This window comes from Panthera pardus, unplaced genomic scaffold, assembly GCF_024362965.1.
Source record: "Panthera pardus isolate Hobbes unplaced genomic scaffold, ASM2436296v1 HiC_scaffold_27, whole genome shotgun sequence".
Taxonomy (NCBI): Eukaryota; Metazoa; Chordata; class Mammalia; order Carnivora; family Felidae; genus Panthera; species Panthera pardus.
The window spans coordinates 61,875,882-61,896,729 of NW_026526843.1; the positions used below are offsets into that span (position 1 = coordinate 61,875,882).

At 36.7% G+C, this 20,848-nt stretch overlaps 1 protein-coding gene across 2 annotated transcripts; it reads right to left on the bottom strand.

Moving 5' to 3' along the window:
* Positions 1–357: 357 nt before the first annotated feature.
* P2RY10 (P2Y receptor family member 10) lies at positions 358–17,277 on the bottom strand. Of its 2 annotated transcripts, XM_053891468.1 has the most exons (3): positions 17,147–17,277; positions 3,761–3,793; positions 358–1,792 (listed from the first exon to the last, which is right to left on the bottom strand). In XM_053891468.1, exons 1-3 carry the CDS (start codon positions 17,275–17,277, stop codon positions 754–756), a joined length of 1,203 nt encoding a protein of 400 aa, XP_053747443.1. In that variant the 3' UTR covers positions 358–753. The 2 variants fall into 2 exon arrangements, with proteins under 2 accessions (XP_053747443.1, XP_019295043.2); XM_019439498.2 differs by lacking the exon at positions 3,761–3,793.
* Positions 17,278–20,848: the final 3,571 nt, after the last annotated feature.

Sequence of the window (20,848 nt, forward strand, 5' to 3'; positions counted from 1 at the left end):
CTCTGTGCTGACAGCTCAGAGCCTGGAGACTGCTTCAGATTCTTTATCCACCCCCCCCCCGCCCCCACCTCTCCTCTGCTCACACTCTGTCTCTCTCTCAAAAATGAATAAACATTAAAACTTTTAAAAAAACGGACCAGATGAGATGCTAAATTGTGAAAGTACCCATGAAATTCTGGTAACCCAGAATACAATAGGTATCCAATACATTTTTAGTGAGTGAACAAATTTCTATGCCCTTTATTCAGTAATAGGTTTGTGGCCCTAAAAATTTATGCACACATTGCCTCAATTGTCACTCCCCCTTTGCCTGTGCATTTATTTATCTCTTAAAAAGATTGACGAATTTTACTCTCATTCACAAATAAAAGTTTTAATATAATAGAAATTTACTTTTATATCTTGGAAAAGATTCATGTATTTATTGTATCTTATTAACAATATATTTACTGAAGTAATGTTTAAGATAAAATATACAATCTCCATTTGGTTGAAAACATCTGTAAAAACTTGATCTAGGTCTAAGAAAGTACCTTGAATTTCAAAGAGGAAACAAGCAAACTCTATCCTTTCTTCCTCTCCCACATTTCTTACACTCTGCCTCCACCATTACATCCTTGTGACCACAATTATCACAAAAGAAAATTTCCATTGTTCACAAATTTCTTAAACAATTTGTCTGGCTGGTCATTCTGGCCTTTGGAAAAAGCTAGAAAACATAGCTAAAGTCACAATTGAAAAGGTATTTTATTTTTAGCTAATCATTGATGAACCACTCTCCCTGCTCATAAGGCGGGAACGGGTCACAGAGTTGCCATGGCGAGATAGTTGGTCACGAAACTCTGAGGCCATGAAATAATACAGAATGGGATCCAAAAGACAACAGAGACTTGCAAGGCATAGACAAAAGGGGTGGAAATACAGTGTGCTTTGGACAATGGGACAACTGCTAATGATGGTTTCCTTCACCATAGTGTAAAAAATAAAGTTAATATGATAAGGAGTGAAGCAGATGAAAAAGACTGCAGCACACATAAAAACCATCCGCAGTGCTTTCTGCCTCTCACTGATTCCTTGGAAAGCCATTGGTGGCTGCCTCAAGGATATAGTCGTTTTCCAGGTACACCATGCGATGATAACTACTGGGAACACAAATCCTGCCAGCTCAGCAACTGTAATCATTCCAACCAAAGCCACTGTATTCATTTTCTTGTAACCAAGATCAGCAAAACAGGACTGATTGTTGTTGGATGAGTAGGTGCTTCTCAGAAGGGGAAATGGCAAGCAGGCTGTTCCCACGATGATCCAGATGGCAGCACTGATGCCTACATCATACCTACGCTTCCAGTCTCTGGCCCTAAAGGGCTGGAGGAGAAAAAAACATCTCTGAAGGCTGATGCACGTCAGGAAACAAATGCTGGCATACATGTTGAGATACTTCAGGTAGAAGCACAGCAGGCAGAGGGCCTTCGGGAAGGGCCAGTGGTGGCTGATGTAATAGTAAATCCGGAGAGGTAAAGACAGCACATGAGCAAGATCAGCCACAGAGAGGTTGATCATGAAAATGATGGCTTTATTTTTCTTGCTGATGAAGCGGCACAGAACCCACAAGGCTGCACTATTGGCCAAAAGACCAGGGATGAATATGAGGATGTAGGTAGTTGCATAAAGGGAGTTCTGAAATGTCACATTAGTAGCATTGCAGTCAGTCTCAGCATTGCTGGTACTGTTGCTACCCATCTTGAATATTTCAGTATACTCATCAAGGTTAGCCGTGGAATTATAATCCCTCCTTAATAAAAGAAAAAAAAAGAATATAATGACTAATAAGTTCTATAGCCAACACCCAGATTCTTTTTTATACTTAAAGAGAACAGAATATTAAAATTAGAAAAGACTTGTTTACAGATGAAAGAGCAGATGCTCAAGGAAGATATGTAAGTGATCCAAGGTCACCTAATGAATCAGTTTGAAAACCATGCAATTGTCCCCTAACTGACCTTTGAGATTGTCTAAATTGTGTCTTGCAGGCAAGGACATCCTGAAATATTTACTCTAGTGGTTTCACCACCACAAAAAAAAGTATGGTATTTCAGTCTATTCCTTTTGTATCCAAATTTTTCTTGCCCCAAGGCCTGGTTAATGTGAATACTGCTTACTCATTTACAATTGCAATGATAGAAATCCAACCTCACCGTTTATGTCCCCTTTCTTCTCTTTTGTCTACCACCTGGTCCACTGGGTTCTGACTTCCTACCTTGGTACTCTAGCACTTTGAAAATGGCCCTGCCACTTAAACCTGCATTGCTAATGCTGGCTAAGTTTCAAAACTTTGAGAACACTACCTCCTTATTATTCTATCACAATAGCATAGGTACTTCTTATAATCTCTTTCTCTCTCTTTTGCCTTAGGGTATATTCCAATTTACATGAAAAATATCATTAATGCATGAATTTATAGGCTGAACTAGGAATTCTCCTTATGTGATCTGGAATTTTCTGCCAGGAATTCTGTACTGGAGTAACATCATGGACATGGCAAATGATCCAAAAGTCACAGTAAACACTGATTAGGGAACCAGCAACATAGACCACAAAATCATTTTTTGGAAACAATTTGAAACTTAATACTTATTTCATTCAAATAGTCACCATAAAATTTTAAAAAATTTAATTCCCTTAATCTTATTTTATGCTTCAGTGAGGTTTTTATTGTGTATTATATGTAGAACATGGAGAATATAAAGTAATCTTTAGGACTTCCCAAGGTCTGGTCATGGATTTATGCAAGCTGCCTGCAAATAATAAGAAAGCAACAACTTCATTATTTTACTTTAACACTCTTATAGAATTTTACACTGAAAAGAACCTTTAAAATTATTTAATTCTGCCTTCACATAATACATGTAGAAGAAGTAAGGCCAAGAGAGAGGTTTATTAGAGACACAAAGCTACTAAACAGAAGATCTGGGACTTCAAATGGGAGTACAAGGTGCCTAATACTTATATCCTTACATCCTTCTCTTCATTTGTTTTCCTCTCCAAAACAAATTTTACAAACATAGCTTCTGTTCATATTGCAGGAATGTTTACTGCAATTAGAGCTAAACGTGGAAGAAATAAAGGAGTGAAGTTGTTCCTTAGGTGGAATAGCACTTTTGTTTTTAATTGTTTCTGTTTTAATTAAGTTTACAAACCAAAGGAGTGGTTTCCTTTTAGATTCTCCTCATAAGTAGCAGAAATCACTTCCTATATCATTTTACGTCTTATTGCAGGGAATAGAAATTTGAATTAAAAACAAAACCCCAAGAGCACCTGGGTGGCTCAGTCCATTAAGTAACCAATTTTGGCTCAGGGTATGATCTCAGGGTTCGTTAGTTTGAGCCCCGCATTGGGCCCTGTGCTGACAGCTCAGAGCCTGGAGCCTGCTTCAGATTCAGTGGCTCCCTCTCTCTCTGCCCTTCCCCTGTTCTCACTCTGTCTCTTTCTCAAAAATAAATAAACATTAAAAAATTAAAAATAAATAAATACACAAATAAAAACAGAACCCCAAATAATTAATTCACATATAAAAGAGAGTCAACATTCTGAGCTACCATTACTCTACCATTACTTTCACTTTCCTTCCCTTAATATTTTATGCTCCCCCTACTTGGCCTGTGATATCTCCTGAAATGTCATGCAGTCATCTTGCTTATGTATGTACGACTTTGAACAGAAGGTAGAAGGATGTTCACAGGTGAAAAGAGGAAATAATTACCATGATGTGACTATCAGCAATGCACTCCAGAATCTGCAATGAAATTTTTCACATGAATTTATCCAATGTCATTCTCACAGCCATCATAAGAGGTAAGTACTATTATTACTCTCATGTGCAGATGAGAGATGAGGTAATTGAGGTTCAGAAAGATGCAGTAAATTTTCTGAGGTAACAAACCTAGAAAATAGTAAAAATGGGATTATACTATTTTGCCTTACTTTCTCCAAAGTCTATGCTATTTCTACTACACCACTTGCTTCTCCTTGCTTAGGAGGGACTACTTAATAGAATGGGGCTTATGACATCTGGAGGGTACATTATAGAAGAACCTTTCTAATTCCATAGTAAGACTTCATAATATTATAACACTAGGATTACTTTAATTAGGCTAATAAGATATAACAAAACACTTGTCCCCACATATAACACCCATCCATCCTCAACAACCACTTTGATTTCATTATTGGCAATGTTTCTACTATTATCTATTATCCATACAAAAACTGTGAGAAAGCAAGGGAAGATGCATAACGTGCACTACAGTTCCAAGAACTGAGAACATCTCACACCCACCCAAGTCACACTTCCACTTTTGTACTTTATAGACCTGGGTATTTGTTCCTGCTTCACTGGTGTAGAAAGTTTCACTTACTAAAGAGGGATGTTCTATTCACACCTCTGTGTTAAATAACAGAAACCTCTTAAGCCAGAACAGCAAACTAGAGATCAAATTCACACCTTCTTTTTTCTGTGGGTTTTTATGCCTTTGCAATTCAGTTTAATGTGAGCTTAGAGATTTGCATGGTCTGCTTTCCAAAATCTCTTGTCTAGACTGAAGGGAAGATAGGATGGCTTTGCCCCAAATCTGGTGACAATTATATGTAAAATTCCCAAGGTAAGGTGAAGCTGGGGGAATTTGTTTTGGGCAGGACAGAAACATAAGCTCTCTCAGGGGACATTTAGCTTGCTGTGGACAATCTGTGACACTTCTGAAATTTAAGAAAGGAGAACAACCTAAGAAGCCGCTCACAGAAAAATGCTGAATGGAAGGGCTAAAGTTGGAGTGTGTTCCTTCTCTCTGTCTCTGCTCTTGCCACTGTCTCTGTTTCTCTTTGGTTCTAGCCCTGTTGTTGACTATTTCCAGGTGGCTTGTGCTACCTCTGTTGTCAATTTTTCTCCCCTTCCACCTACACATATCTTTGTTTCCTGTCTCAGAAAAACGTATAAGATTGGTGATTCACTCCTGTGTCTGAATTCCCCTTCTCAGTAAGCGCCATGACTCTCCTCCTAGACACTCGACCTGGAGAATAGGGATTTATCCAACCCATATCACTATATTTCCTCCATATCCAACCAGAAAATGGGGTGATTCTCCCATGTAAAAATCTGTACACTCCATCTACACTTCCACTATTGCCATCCTAATCTACACTACTGTCATCATTCCTCTTGACTACCAAAACAGATTGATTTACCAGACTCCCTGCACTTCAGTCTTAGCCCCCTGAAGTCCATTCTCCACACTGTGTATAACACTAATATTAATTTTGGCCATGATTTACTGAAAGCTACCATTTATTTGCAGGCTAAGCACTCTTCACATATTATCTCATTAGTCCTCATTGCAGCCCTATGATTATTTCCATATTACTGATGAGGAAACTGAGATGAAAAGAGGTTAAATAAGTTTCACCAGTCACAAAACTTACATAGTATAGAGGTAGGGTATTAGAATTAGAGCCTGTGCTTGTTTTCATACTCTCTTACCTTTGTCCTGGAACTTACTAACCTCTTCTAACACTTTCTATATGGTGGCCCAAATAAACTTTCTTTGATATATGTCATTCTCCTCCATAAAATTATTTGCTGGCTTTCCATTGTATGAAAGCCAAACTTCTCACCATGGCCTAAAGGCCATAGCTAATATGTCTCCTGTGCCCTTCAACATCACTTTGTTCCATTCTCTTACTCATTCTCTATATTTTAACTACACTGAGATGTTTTCAGTTTCTAGAACAAGCCAAACTTTTTTTTTTCTGACAACACCCTCTACATATATTTCTTCTGTCTGTGATTATATCCCTCAAGATTTTCATGCCTGGTTCCTTTTAATCTCGGTTTTCAGATCAGAGACTGTCACTGCCAATACTATCTAGGCAGTCCTGCACATCATTATATACTCAAACTCTCTGTTCCTTCTCTTCATAGCATCAACATTGGTAATTTAAATGTTTGTTTACTTGTCTATTGGCTTTTTCATCCACTGTGCCATTAGCTTCACTAGTGCCACAACAAGATCTGCTATGTTAATCACCATATAGCCAGAGCAGCTTACTACAGAGCAGCTTAAAGTCCTTATTCGGAAGCCTCAAGCAAAAATGCAAACTCAGATATGTCAACTAATACATTTCTGCTGCCTGATTTCCCTAGAATGTTTTTTTTTTTTTGATTTGGGTTATTATCATCAACATACCTTGCACCTATCCTTTTCAATTCAGAAAATTCATACCTATAGAAGGTTGAGAGAGAAGCAAACTAATTAATTTAGAAATCACAAGTGGTCAGGCATATCCTATGGGTATGAACCAGTACCACCCAAGTTCTCAGAGTATCATTAAGAGCATTATCTGGACCTCAGAATGAAGCTAGTACTTGTGGTCTCCTTCTAAAAATATTGTAATCCTTTATGTTTCTAGGCTGTCATTCTGCAGAGGGTAAAACTGCCTCACCTAATCAGCAAATAACTTCCTACCCACTTATGCATAGGAACTAAAAGGAGAGTGAGGATGCATCTGCAATCCCCAAAGCTCTCCACTCATTAAAACTAATCATAAAGGGAAAATAACTCTATTTTTTCCATAGATTTTTGAGAACTCTGGCTGCTTAATCAATATATATTTAATTAGCAAAATCTTATAAATTTTGTGCTAGGTTCTGTGGAGAATACAGAATTATCTGCCATAATCTCCATCCCTGAGAACCTTCTTCTCTGTGTCCCTGAGAAACTTCTGGTCTGGTGGGGGAAATATTTTTAAAATCTCTAACATCATAATCAGTGCATCACAAGAACTGAAGTAAATTACATAGTTGATAACAAATCCTCATATTATCATAGCATCATCCCTGTGAAATAAGTGAGACACATATCAGTAATACCCTTACCATAGTGTTTAACTGACAATGAGATGAATTTAAGAACAATTAAATACCCACTTCAAGCTCACAGGGTAAGAATATGGTGAAAGTGAGACCAGAGGCAAAACTTGTAGGCCTCTTACTCAATGCTCTTTCTACCATATCAGGCTGATTTTTTCTTGAATTCTGAGAGATAGAGCACCTCAAGCCAGAAGAAATAGCACTTGTGGCATGCCATCTGCATTTTCTTATTGATCTCTGTAGGAACAGGGTTGGAAAGAAAAAATAGAGATGGTGACTGAGGAAGAGATAAAGTTAACGTACTTTGCCTGATTTATACACTATTTTTTTTTTAATCCTAATACCCTTTTAAGGTTTTGGTGAAGTTTCATCTCTTCAAGAAAGCCTGCACTGGGTATTACCAATACTATTCATCTGGGATTCAGAAATTTATGACTTCATACAGCAAATTAAAATTCTGCTATGAGTGTATCCAATATGCTAATTGCTAAGAATGGTAGATTGAGGTGGGAAATTTCAGAGAAATATAATGCATGACTGTTGTCCTCAAAATGTTTACAGTCATTTAAGAGAGATAGATATAAGAATAACTAGCCATAATAGATTTTTGAAACATGCCATGAAAGAGAAAACAAAGAAGTTTTTGTGGGAGTGGAAACAAATCCTGCACAGAAGAGGATTGGATGTTCAACTTAAAGATTAAATTCCATTTTCAACAAGCAGTTTGGGTGGGCAGGGTACAGGAGAAGAAAGGATGGGGGAAGAATTCCAGCAATGAATAAATAGAATTCAAACATCCCAAACTATAAAAATAAATTACATAGATAGCAATAATAGGTGTCCTAGTCCAGCTGAAAAACAGTGAGATGGTAGGGAAGGTGGAATGAGAGGTGAGAATGGGAGAAGAGAGTAGAAGGGAAAAGAGACTAAAAAGGTAGATGCAACTCAATCATAGAGAGTTTTAGCAAAAATCTCTAAAGGATTCTGGGAAGATAGTGATATTACCATACTGATGTTTTAAAATAATCACTCTGGCAAAAGTGTAGAAATGGATTGGAAACATGGGCCATGTCAGACAGGAAATCCGTATCAGTTGGGAATTTGTAGAGTGACCAAAAGTTTGGTTTACCTAAGACTGAGGGTTTCCTGAGACAGGATTTTCAGTGCTAAAACTGTGAAAGTGCAAGGCGAACAGGATAGTTGGTCACCTTATTAGTACAACAGTTGAGGTGAAAACAACAACTCTGAACTTGTTATGGCAGGAATATTAGAATTTCAAGTAAAATTCAGTTATGGAATTGACCAGTTTGGGACATTGTTTGAGGATTCAAAGATAAATTCAGTTATAGAATGTGTGAAATTTTAGAAAGAGATATCACAGTTTTGCGTTTTTCCAAAGCCCTTTCAGATTAGTAGCACATAGCATTCACCTCTCCTGACAATCTGAGCCAATTCACCTCTTCCTTATCCTGGGACTTTTCAAATTTGTACTCTCTGGCTAGCCTTTTCAATTCTTGACTCATCAACAGTATAATTATTAAGTTTCACTGCAAATTGTACAATACTAGCATGCATCATACACTCCCAGAGACCTTAAATATTTAAATCCCTCCATTTCTGATGGCCAACCTAGCACCCTCCCTTATCTTCCTTCCTTACTGAGCCTAGATTAAATGGTTAAACCAACTACTCTTACACAAAAAACCTCAACTTCCTTATTCAACATTCTCTTGCTGTATGAGACTGGCAATGTCTTAATTGCAGATCAAGTCCACAATCCGTGTTCTTTTTTTACTGTACAGTCTGCTGAATGCTCCTATTAAAAATACTAGGATCTATTTGGAGTGCAAAAACTAGAAATTTATGACTCTAGCCTAAGATTTTTTGCTTCAGCCTTTCTTTGCACACCAGTGATTACTATCTTCTTTCATTTCCATGGTGGCCATTCAACAGCTTCACAACTTTACTAAAGTTTCTTCTCTCCTACTCTCCCATCTACCACCTTTCCCAGCAAAGACGTTGTTAAGGTTTTTATTTAAATTCAAGTTCGTTAACAAAGTGTAATATTAGTTTCAGGTGCACAGTATAGTGATTCAACACGTCCATACAATGTTTTGCCTCTCTCTTTTGTTCCCTTTGCTCATTTGTTTCTTAAATTATACATATGAGTGAAATCATATGGTATTTGTCTTTCTCTGACTGACTTATTTTGATTGGCATTATACTCTCTAACTCCATTCATGTCATTGCAAATGGAAAGATTTCATTCTTTTTTATAGCTGAGTAATATTCCATTATATATATAATATATTATTATATATTATATATGCCACTTCTTTATCCATTCATGAGTTGATGAACATTTGGGCTGTTTCCATAATTAGGCTATGGTAGATAATTTTGCTGTAAACATCTGTAAACATATATCCCTTTGAATTATTTTTGTATTCTTTGGGTAAATATCTACTAATGCAATTGCTGGGTCATAAGGTAGTTTTTTAAAAAAAACTTTTTGAGAAACCTCCATGTTGTTTTCCAGAGTGGCTGCACCAGTTTGCATTCCCACAAACTGTTCAGCAGAGTCTTAACTTCTTAAATCACAGACAACGTTGAGGTTGTTGGATGAGAAGAAACTCAATTTCATCTACTGTCTCCTCCCAACACATAATCTTATATACAACTGCATCTTTCTTACTTCCCAACACAGCTACTTTTCTCGTTGCTCAAGATGAATTACCATGCTCTCAATTCATTTTAGGGGTGCCTAGGTGGCTCAGTCAGTTAAGCATCTGACTTGGGCTCAGGTCATGATCTCATGGTTCATGAATTCGAGCCCCACCTCGGGCTCTATGCTGACAGTTCAGAGTCTGAAGCCTGTTTCGGACTCTGTGTCTCCCTCTCTCTCTGTCCTTTGAGCCTCCCTCAAAAGTAAATAAACGTTAAAAATTTAATTCATTTTATATCTCTTAGGATCCTCTTTCATTAATTGCTCCCATTTATTCTAGATCATCATCCTTTCCTCCACTCTCAGTTAGATCTGTGTCATCAAGTCTCACCAACCCCCCAAATAATTATTCTCTTCTATATGCATCTTATTCTAGCTATTTGTTAACTTTTTAATCTTTTAAAATAAACTCATAATAGTTGTTTACACTTGTTTCCTTTTCTTCACTTTGTATCCATTCTTTATGCACTCGAAGGTGGTGTATATGCCCTCAGAACCTCACTGAAACTGCTTTAGCAAAAGTGACAAGTGACCACCACATTGCTAAATCATGCAGAGCTTCTTTGCTGCCCTTGATACAGTCTGACCACTTCCATCTTTTTGCAAAGTTCTCTTCCTTTGGCTTTCAAACAATGATTTCTTAATTCTCAACTTCTTGTTCATTTATACTGAGTTTCCGTCATGCTTTCTTTAATTTTTTCACATCCTTCAACTGTTTGCTTTCCCTAGGTCTGCCTCTTCTCTTCTTATTCATTACCCTTCTCTTCTTATTCATTACCTTAATGCTGAGTAACATCATCTACTTTAATGGCTTAAGTTACCACCCATATTCTGATGACTTTCATATCTCTATGTCCAAGACTTGCCTATCCTAAGATATAAACCCATTTTGTCCAGCGTCCAGCTGAAAATTCACATATGAATGTCTCCCAGGCATCTCAAAATGAATATGTACAAAACAAAAGTCATCATATTCCCTGAACTTTTACTTATACACCACTATCTATCAGAATTCTTAGAATAATCTTAGAGTCTTTCTTCTCTCTCTTTCAATCAACCAAGTTTTCTCTCCCTCCCTGTCACACTCTCTCTTCTTTCTCCGGATTATTGAAACATTCATTAACTGATCTACCTCCCTCAAGGATTGCCCTGTTAAAAATTATTATCTACTATTATCTACTCTGGTATCAAAGTGATGTATCAAAATGCAAATTGAGGCTGCCATGTCATCATAGTAATTGCTTTAATAATACACTCATTGCATTATATCAAATGTTTCCATTTCTTTCTGTATTTCTTACTAAACCATGAGAATTTTGAAGACGAAAACCACATATTAATCCTTTTTAAATCTCCAGAATCTAGCAGAATGATTGGCACATAGTCATTAAGTCAATATTTTAACTGAAAAAAATATACTGCTTTGTAACAACTCTTATATTGTGTAACTATTTATGAATCTCTCCACACAGACGGTTAGCCATGCAATAAGTTTATACACATTGGTTTGTAAAGACAAGATTATGGAGAATAGGCACAGTTATGGTCTCCTCTACTACTGAATATATGGTCAAAGCAAGGAAAATAAGGTTGGAATCTAATAAACTAAATTTATTTTTTAAATAAATTTAAACAAATTTATCTTTCTCTCTAACTCTATAACAAGGCTAAACATATAGCACTAGTAAATCAATTGCTGTTAACTGGCCCATGTAGGGATTAATCCCAAGGGCTTAATCTCATTGTTGTTGCATAATCAAGTCATCTAACCAAAACCACACTGACAATAAATTCCAGGTAAATTATAACCTGTGAAAATGCCACATCCTCAGCATTACTTCAGCCCTTAGCTCTGTAGTTGTGAACCACTTAGAAATAAGAACAGAATTTTTAGTGCCTCCAAAACCAGCATTATAGAAGTAAATGCCCTTGGTCACTCCAGTGTGCAGTGCTATGTCCAAGGTACATGCTGCTTAAACCAAAATCCAGGACCATGATGACAGATGCCTCTTCTCTTGAAAGAGGAATATGATGATAGAAGCTAAACCCTAAAGGGGACTTACTTCCTGGATCTTATCTCAAAGGTCAATATTTTACTCTCTCTCAACTCTCATTTTTCCCATGCACTGGGAAACCCTATTCTGACTTCCTCCTTTGTACATTTATAATACCCTTATAAGGACTTATAGCCTGCACTATAAGAATGTAGTCTTTCTGAGGGAGGATTCTGTATCTTAGACTTTGTGTTATTCACTTTTCTTAGCAGATGGTTAAGCATGCAATAAGTTTATACACATTGGTTTGTAAAGACAACAGTATGGAGAATAGGCACAGTTATGGTCTCCTCTACTACTGAATATATGGTCAAAGCAAGGAAAATAAGGTTAGAGTCTAATAAAGATGGACATCTGAGAGTTCCAAAGCGTGCAACTCTGGATTTTTATTTAAAATCCAACAGGATTTTAAGCTTAAGTAAGAATATGGTCATTAAACATTCTTTTTATGGAAATAAAGGGAAATGGCCTATTGTCTCAGAACATAAAGGTATGTTGGGTCTTTAAATATAACTCAATGGAGCTGAGTCCAAAAACTTAGGAGCTGCCAATAACATGTAACCAAAGGTAGTTTTGCATCCCAACCATCTCAATGCTGTGGTTTCACAATGGTAGAGCCAATGCAACTTATATTATTATGCATCAGAATTCATACCAGACTTCTAAGTTTCAGTGAAATGCTAAATCCAAGAAGTTTTCGCATGCATCCTGTCAGTCACTATCCAAGTGCTATTCATGTTACCTCATCCTTGTAAGAGCTCTGAGTTAATTACTATTATACCTTTTGGAGATCAGAAAATGTAGGCTCAACAGGATTAAGTTTATTAAAGTCACAGCTATTATGATTTCAGTTGTAAAGGTAATTTATGAGCAAAGAAAGCTAAAATTATAATACAAACAACTTTTTTCACAAACAAAAAGATATTTTAAGTGGCATTTCTATGAATAAGAGTGCCCATCAAATATATAAGGCTGTTATTCTCAATTCTAGTTCCAGTGCTTTTTCTTTATATCTACACATAGATGGCAAATGACTGCCCACCAGGTGTCATCATAGTATTGCACCAAAACCAGGGATCTTTATGAAGATCTGCCTATGAACCCAAACCATAATAGATCTGTGAATAGAGTACTAGAACAGTTTATAACAGTAGTGATATGAATGTGACAATATTTGCCCTAGGTTGGGAAAGACTTAAAAGCAGTAGTATATATTGAAAAAGAGCACTGGATTTGGAGCTAAGACATGTGGGTCTTAGTAACTATTCAAATGTTCTTTGTGTTGCCCTGCTAAGCCTTTTCCTTTCTGTGGTTTTAATTTCCTTCATTATTAAAATATGACAATTTTAACCGGATGATTTTAACTCCCTTCCAGCCCTAACTTGCCATGATTTTATGAGCATGGCTCCTCTCAACCCCGTATCTAAATAATACTACCAGCACTGCCACTGTCATCATTAATGCAGCAACCACCATCTCAACCCTCCTACTGATTTATACTTTGCAAACCATTATTGCACCAATAATTGTTGTTAATCATTAGTAAAGGTATAGGTTGTGAATAACCTGGTCAGTGAATATTATCTCTATCTTAAGGATCAGAAAAATGAGGCTCAGAGAAATGACCTTATTTACCTGAATACATAAAGTTAGCATGTGGCAGAGTGAGGAGAGTGAAACCAAGGTTTCCAGTACTAAGGTGACTGCTCTTCCTGTACAACACTACAAATCTTCACTGTGTCAGTCCTCCCCCTCTTTCCACCCCTTATCATTAAGTCACTAATACTGTTAAGTGAGCATGTTTATAAAATTTGTTTCTTCTATTTTCTTTGACAATAGGGCCAGTATGTGAGGTTGCCATCTTTGGAGAACAAGGGAAAATTAAATAAGGAATGGTTTCTGAAGGGGGTTCCCTCCCATTCTCTAGGGGGCAAACTTTACAAGCCACTTGGAAAGCTAACTTGCTTTGTCTTACTTTACCTTTTCCTTCTTTAAACCTTAAAAGTCTCACATTTATTACTTATGCCAGTCTGACCCACATGACCATGGTGTCCTTTGTTCAATCACTCACAATCACAGCTGAAGAAGAATAACTTGAATTTGGAACCCTGCTATCTCCTGAATTGATTAGAATCAACTCTAAATTACCCACTTGACATCAGAAACACTAAGCTTTGTATGTATCCTGTAAGTCTAGACATTTTTTTCTATAAATTAGAAGAAGTGAAAATTATTTTCATCCCTAAAATGAATTTAAGTAACTACACTATTGACAAACAAAATCTTAAATGTTTGAATTTAACTGTCATTCATGCATCTGTATTATGACATGCATGATGTCATAATCATTTGGGAAAATCATTTGGGAAAGATGCTTAACTATATATCATTTTTGCAGTTGCAGTATTTTGGAAGTAGCAGGAATCAGGTTCTTTGGGCAGAACTGGGGTCATATCTTAACTCAGTTATCAGCTGACTAGCCTGAAATGTCTTAATTCATATTCGTGGGCTTCAGTTTCTTCATTTATAAAAGTAAGATCATAGTCCTTGCAACATAGATTGTTGTGAAGATTAAATGAAAAATGTACGTGAAATGACCTATTTTGATGTCTGGTACACAGTAAACATTAAATAAATGGTAGTTCATTTCCCCTTTACTTGTATAGAAAGTAATCTCCATGGGTTTTTGGTTAGATACTGTACTTTTATGGGTTTAGAAAATCCCCAAAAATGTATAGTTGTGAAGACGGCTAACAGAGCTAAAATAAAATTTCTTAAAGTAGAAGGCTGGAAAGCATGTGTTATTCTAAAAAAGAATATTCCTTATTATAGTAAATATATTTGTAAATCAAAATCATTGTTCTTATAATACAAACTGTTGAAAATACAGATCTACACAATATTCGTGGCTGTTGAGCATGCAGTATTTGGAAAATGTCAGTGTAAGGGGACAGGTTTTTTTAGGAGTCCATTGGGGCGCCTGCGTGGCTCAGTCGGTTAAGCGGCCAACTTCGGCTCAGGTCATGTTCTTACGGTCTGTGAGTTCGAGCCCTGCGTGGGGCTCTGTGCTGACAGCTCAGAGCCTGGAGCCTGTTTCAGATTCTGTGTCTCCCTCTCTCTGACCCTCCCCTGTTCATGCTGTCTCTCCCTGTTTCAAAAATGAATAAAACATTAAAAAAATTTTTAAAAAAAATCTCTAAGAGTCCAGGGTCTGGTTCTTAGGGACGGAAGTCCATAATAACCTTGTAGTGACATTTTTATGTTTCTCAAAGGATACTTTGGTCTTAAAAGATTAATACTGATTGGGTGACAATATCATTGTGGAAGTCAGATTTCAGACCTAGTTCCCTTCTTTGTTGTTTGTGTTTTTCATTAAAAAAGGAAATTAATTACAAAAAATTTTGCCTGTGGTCTAAAAGTTGAAGTTCTCACGATAACATTATTCTGAATGAAATATAATGGTCCTTGACAAAGTTTACTGGGTTCCATTTATGATCTAGATTATATTTCCAGAAAGTCCCCTCTAATGAAATTTTCATGTTATGGCCTATTATTTACCACTTAATGATATATCGCTTTTCTCAAGTACCTAGGAGCCTAGAGTCAAATCATTGCATTGTTATAAAGGAAAGTAAAGACCATCTGTTCTAAGCTCTTCCCTTTATTACAAGTGAGAATATTGAGACCTACACAAATTAAGAAAGATGCATGCAAACCAATACTAAGTAAAAACTTCCTTGCAAAATAATTTGACCTCAATGTAAGTAGACTTCTTGACCAAAAGTTTTTAAGTAAAGCAGACTCTATGCCAGTCATTGTCCTGATTGTTGGGCCTCTTAGAGTGGTTTTGCAACAGGCAGCTCTGTCCTCTTTGCTTGAGCTGTGACTGAAGGGTATAGACTTCCCTGCCTATTAGGGTATCAGTTGAGTTATCCCAAACACAACTAGCCATGAAAAGCCAACACAAATCACCCAGAAGTATGATCACCCATTTTTCAGTCTTATGCTCCACCACTTCCAGGGTTTGAGCAGTCTGTACAACATGAATTAACAAGTTTCCTAGTTGAACCCCAATAAGAACTGCTTTTTTTTTATTTTTTATTTTTTATTTTTTATTTTTTTATTTTTTTAATATATGAAATTTACTGTCAAATTGGTTTCCATACAACACCCAGTGCTCATCCCAAAAGGTGCCCTCCTCAATACCCATCACCCACCCTGCCCTCCCTCCCACCCTGCCCTCCCTCCCACCCCCCATCAACCCTCAGTTTAAGAACTGCTTTTAAACAAAGGAAGACCTGTGTTCAACAAGAATCATGACAAAGATCATTACCTTGAATGCATTACCTGATTCTTAGTTCAGGCCTTTTTCCACCTCAGTATACCAGGATATCACCTATTTCAGCACTGAATAATTTTACTGTGTAACAATTGCTAAATGATAAGCTACTCAATTAATATAAATGGCAGTGACACCCTCCATCCATTTAAGCAATCAAAATAAAAATGTTCCCACTGACAGGACTTAGGGACTGAGACTACTCCCCACCAAAAGCACAACAAAGTTTATTATTCTATCCACAGTGATCCTGGTACCAAAATGCATGGCACAATCCACCTTTAAGACTCCCCAGTAGAAGTTTCCTTTTGACTCAGTCATCTTGGCTCAGAACCAAAGAGGTTTCTACTACTCAGAGTAATAAGAACAATAATCACTTAAAAGATAGGTGCCTCTCCTTTGGGTTCTTCTATACAGAAGGGCTAGAGTTAATAAAGCAACTTTTAAAGGATTAAGAAACATCCCTGAGCACACTCTGAAATCATGTGTATTTACTTTCACATTTATCCGAAATCAAGTGTCTTTATTTCACTGACTCTCAGTTTTCCCATCTGTATTATGAAAGATTTGAATTGTTAAGAGCTCTTTCAATTCCAAAGTCCATGATCTTTCTTTCCTTCTATCATGAAAAAACTTGCTATTTCTGTATATGAAAAACTAAACAACAAAATAAGGACTTAATACATAAAACTTTTTTCATTATGAAATTGTATAAATTACACAAAACAAATATTCAAATACTCTTTTTTGAGTTTAAAATGTCAAGTTGTCTCAATGAGTCTCACTTAACACAGTTTTCTCAACACTTTGTGCTTTCTTCCCTGGTTGATGGAGAACCACAGAGCCCTTAGCAAAAAGTGAGCTGCATCACATACTCCATGCTCCTCAAGAATGGTGGGGTACTTGATAGCATTACCCCTGACTTTGTACTCTAGTCAGGCTCAAGGGCAAGCACGATTGATCTTGCTGTAAGAAATTTGAAATGAGAAACCAGTGGCCATTTTCACGTTGGACACTGGTCCCACATCTGTCTCTATCTTGGATCTTCATGCCCTCACCAATATTCCCACATGGAACCACCAATTCCAAGATACTAGGTTGTAACTTACCCTGGAGCCTTGTCGGGATTAGCACTCCTGTTTCTTTGCAGGGAGTTGGGAGTGAAAAAGCCTAACTCTGGGCGGCACAGATTCTGCTGATAACTGAAAAATTTGTTGTTGAAAGAGGAAGTTGAGTTCATTTGGTGTCTCACCACAGAAACCTTATTTGTACAGACCAAAGGTAAGTCCCTTGAGCAGATGACAGTACTTAAGTTTTATTTCATTTTTATTTCATTTAACAGATAAATTCAAAGAGTATGGAGTCAAAGCCTGTACAAAATCAAACCATAGCTGCATACAGCCTTCCTTACTGTCCCTCACCCTATCTCTTTCCAACACAACTCACATGTCTATCTGTCTCATTAGAATCTCCATGGAAAGATAGGATTTTGGTGCAAAATTTGAAGAGAGTTTACTTTAGAAAAAGAAAGCTGGAACTCCTTCAAGCCGGAGGACATAAGGTGAAAAAACCTCAAGAACAGCAGTAGAAGTATCTTTGCTTCAAAGGTTCCCTCCACATGGAGTGCTTTTCCCTCAACCTCTCATCTCAAGGCTTAAAACCTAATGTATAGTTAGTTATTTTTGTTCATGGTTTATCCTTTATGTATACTGCAAACTGATTGAGGGCAAATATTTTATGTCTGACTCATCTCTGTATTCCCAACTAGTCTAGAACAAAGCACTTTTATGTTTGTTGAATGAATAAGTGAGGGAATGAATGAAAAAAAAAACAAATGTTCAAATAACTCATGACTAAATAAATGAAAAGTGCTGATTAGAATCTCCTTCCACTGTACTAAGATTTTGGTCTTTATGTAAAAAGTTTATGGGGCCTTATAATTATGAAAATAAAGAAAAATATATACTTGGGTATTATAGTGTCAGCCAAGTCTGAAAGTAGTTCTGAAAAAACAAGGCTTACAAAATGTACAAACTTCTGTGGGCATGTAAGGGAACCGCATTCAGAAACCAGGGCCAAGAGCTGCAAAGAGCCTTCTGGGTAATAACCATAGCAAAGGGGAAAAAGGTAAGTATAGTAGGTTAGGTCAAACAGTAGCATTTTAATTTATGGATAAAACTAATAAGGAGAAAGTAAATGACAACATTTTTGTGGGAGGGCAATCTAGATCTGCAACAAGCTCGCCCTATAAAACCAGAACCATTCAAGATCTAGATGAAGCCATGTATAATACTCAGAGATGTTTAATACAAATTTCAAGGGCATCAAGAGTTGGGAAAGACAAACTTTTAGCACTAAAAACTATGAAGTTGAACTGATTTATAAAAAGATGATGACTTGTGAGGACTGACAAAAGGAAAAGATACCCATCCTGGCTGAGGTATATCAAATATTTGACCTTCTAATCCCCTTCTGAATTCTGACTCGATATATTTATCCCGTTTGAATATGTTGTTAATTTAGTTTTCTGGCTTGACATCCTACTAAAAGGAGAATACACTGACAGTCCAATACACGTTTCAGTCCATTTGGAAGTTCTGTTCCTCAATATAAATTGTTAAATTGGATTTCTAGTAAAAATCTATCCTTTGTGAATTTGGGCAGTGTGAGCCAGTTTTCTTAGGGTATTAATATTTTCTGGACAAGAAACTTTCCAGAACTGTTGAGCTTTAAAGCCAAACCCTGAGACAGAGGGAGAAAAATAATCCTTTCCTGATAATTAGCTGTTTTCACTACCTCCTACCTGCATTTCACAGAAATTAAAAAAAAAAAAAAACCCTTAACATGCTAAGAAAGCCTGCAGCTTACCTCATTTCCTTTTGCATGCAAGTGTCTTCTCTTTTCATTGGTCCTAAAAAGGGAAGAAAAAGTTGTTCAGAAGTCAGTGACTCAGTTTAGGTAAAGACAATTTCAATTCAGGTAAAGTTTTGATTTTAAAGTTTTAATTAAAAAGAGTAAATCTAACATAAGAGACTCTTAATATGGAGGAAAAAAACAGAGGGTTACTGTAGGGGTTGTGGGAGGGGGGATGGGCTAAATGGGTAAGAGGCATTAAGGAATCTACTCCTGGAATCATTGTTGCACTATATGCTAACTAATTTGGATATAAATTTTTAAAAAATTAAAATTAAAAAAAAATAAATCTGTGTATCAACTGAAAAAGCTGATAAATTAACTTTAAGAACAGAGTATTTTAGTTATTTAATATTACTAACTGTGTAGGAATCAATATCACTTCTAACAAAGTAATATTCAGTCATAAGAGTCTAAAAAAAAATACAGATGTCCTATTTTTCCCATAGTTCTGAACTCCTCTTGTCTCTGTATGTATCTGCTCAAAGTTTATTTTTAACTGATTTCATCATATCTTCCCTAGACTAGGGTAAATTTATTAGTTGGTAGTTTAAAGGCTTTTGGGTATTCTTTAATAATATCAGCAGGTTAAGTGTGATAACTATTGTTATTGTGTTCTCCTTAGAAACACAGTGTATTGTTAGTGTTTAATATTGGGAAAAACTAAATATTTCCTAAGTAATTGTTTTGATTTGATTCTTATGGATATTGATAATTGTGTCTCATATGTCTCTTTTTATATAGTCTGCTGAAAAACCTGGAACTAATTTATAGTCTACTGGTAGCAAGTTTGGAGATCTTTTTATGGTATGTTTTTTATTTTAATTATAATCTTTCATGCCTCTTTTTTTATGTCCTTACTCATTTTTTCTTTATTAATTTACACCACTTCATACTTATTTATGTGGTCTTTATATAGTATGCAGCATTTTGAGTTATTTTCAATCCTTTCTGGAACAATAGTGAAACAAAAAAGTTTTTTTTTAAAAAAAGAGTGAACTGTGATTTCAATTCCTTTTGGATTACAACTAGTGAATATTAATTGCCTTAGATAAGCAGTCTTCAAGACTTTCTAATATCTGGAGAGGGAATAACAGAGAAGATAGCAGGGTAGGTGGGCCACAAGCTCACCTCATCCCACGGATACAATTAGATAACACATCAGTGTAAATAACCCAGAAAATGACCCGAAGATAGGCAGAAAAAAATTCCACAAAAGCTAGAGAAGCAGATACATTAAAGAAGGTAGGAAGAGTGAAGCTGTGGTTTGGGAGTAAAATGGACTATGGCAATCCATGATGAGGAGGGAGCTGGTGGCACAGAGAAGGGTGAGAAACACACTATCACACTGGCTATCCTGAATGGGGAAGACAAATCCCCAAAACATTTGGCTTTCAAAGCAAGACGGTGAAAGGGGCCAAATTTCATGAGTTCTTATAACCAGTAGGACTTAAAGTCTAGAACTTTAAAACTCATCACAGTTAGTTCTGGGAGAGCCTGGCAGGCATTGGGAAGCTGAGTTCCCACTCTTAAAGAGGACGACAAACAGAGGAGATAGAGCCTGGAAGCAGAATTTGAAAAATGTTGGGGCATACAGGAAGGAGGTTTATTTACTCATCTCAGAGTGTGGCCTAGAAAGTCAGGGGTAATGGGAAGACCCCTCTGGAACAAAGGAGCTGGCAAATGACCTTTCCTTCCTCTACACCTTAGCATAAACACACCATAAACCCTAAGAGCACAAGCTCAATGTCAACTCTTTTTACCTAACTTGCTTTCACCAAGCTCTGTTACCCCGCCCTTCAGTAGATTTGCTCTTCCCATCACTTCTGCCTCAGTCCCAGTGCTCTAGGTTCCCTTCCACAGGAAACATGTGAAAACCCCATCAGCAACTCGTCTCC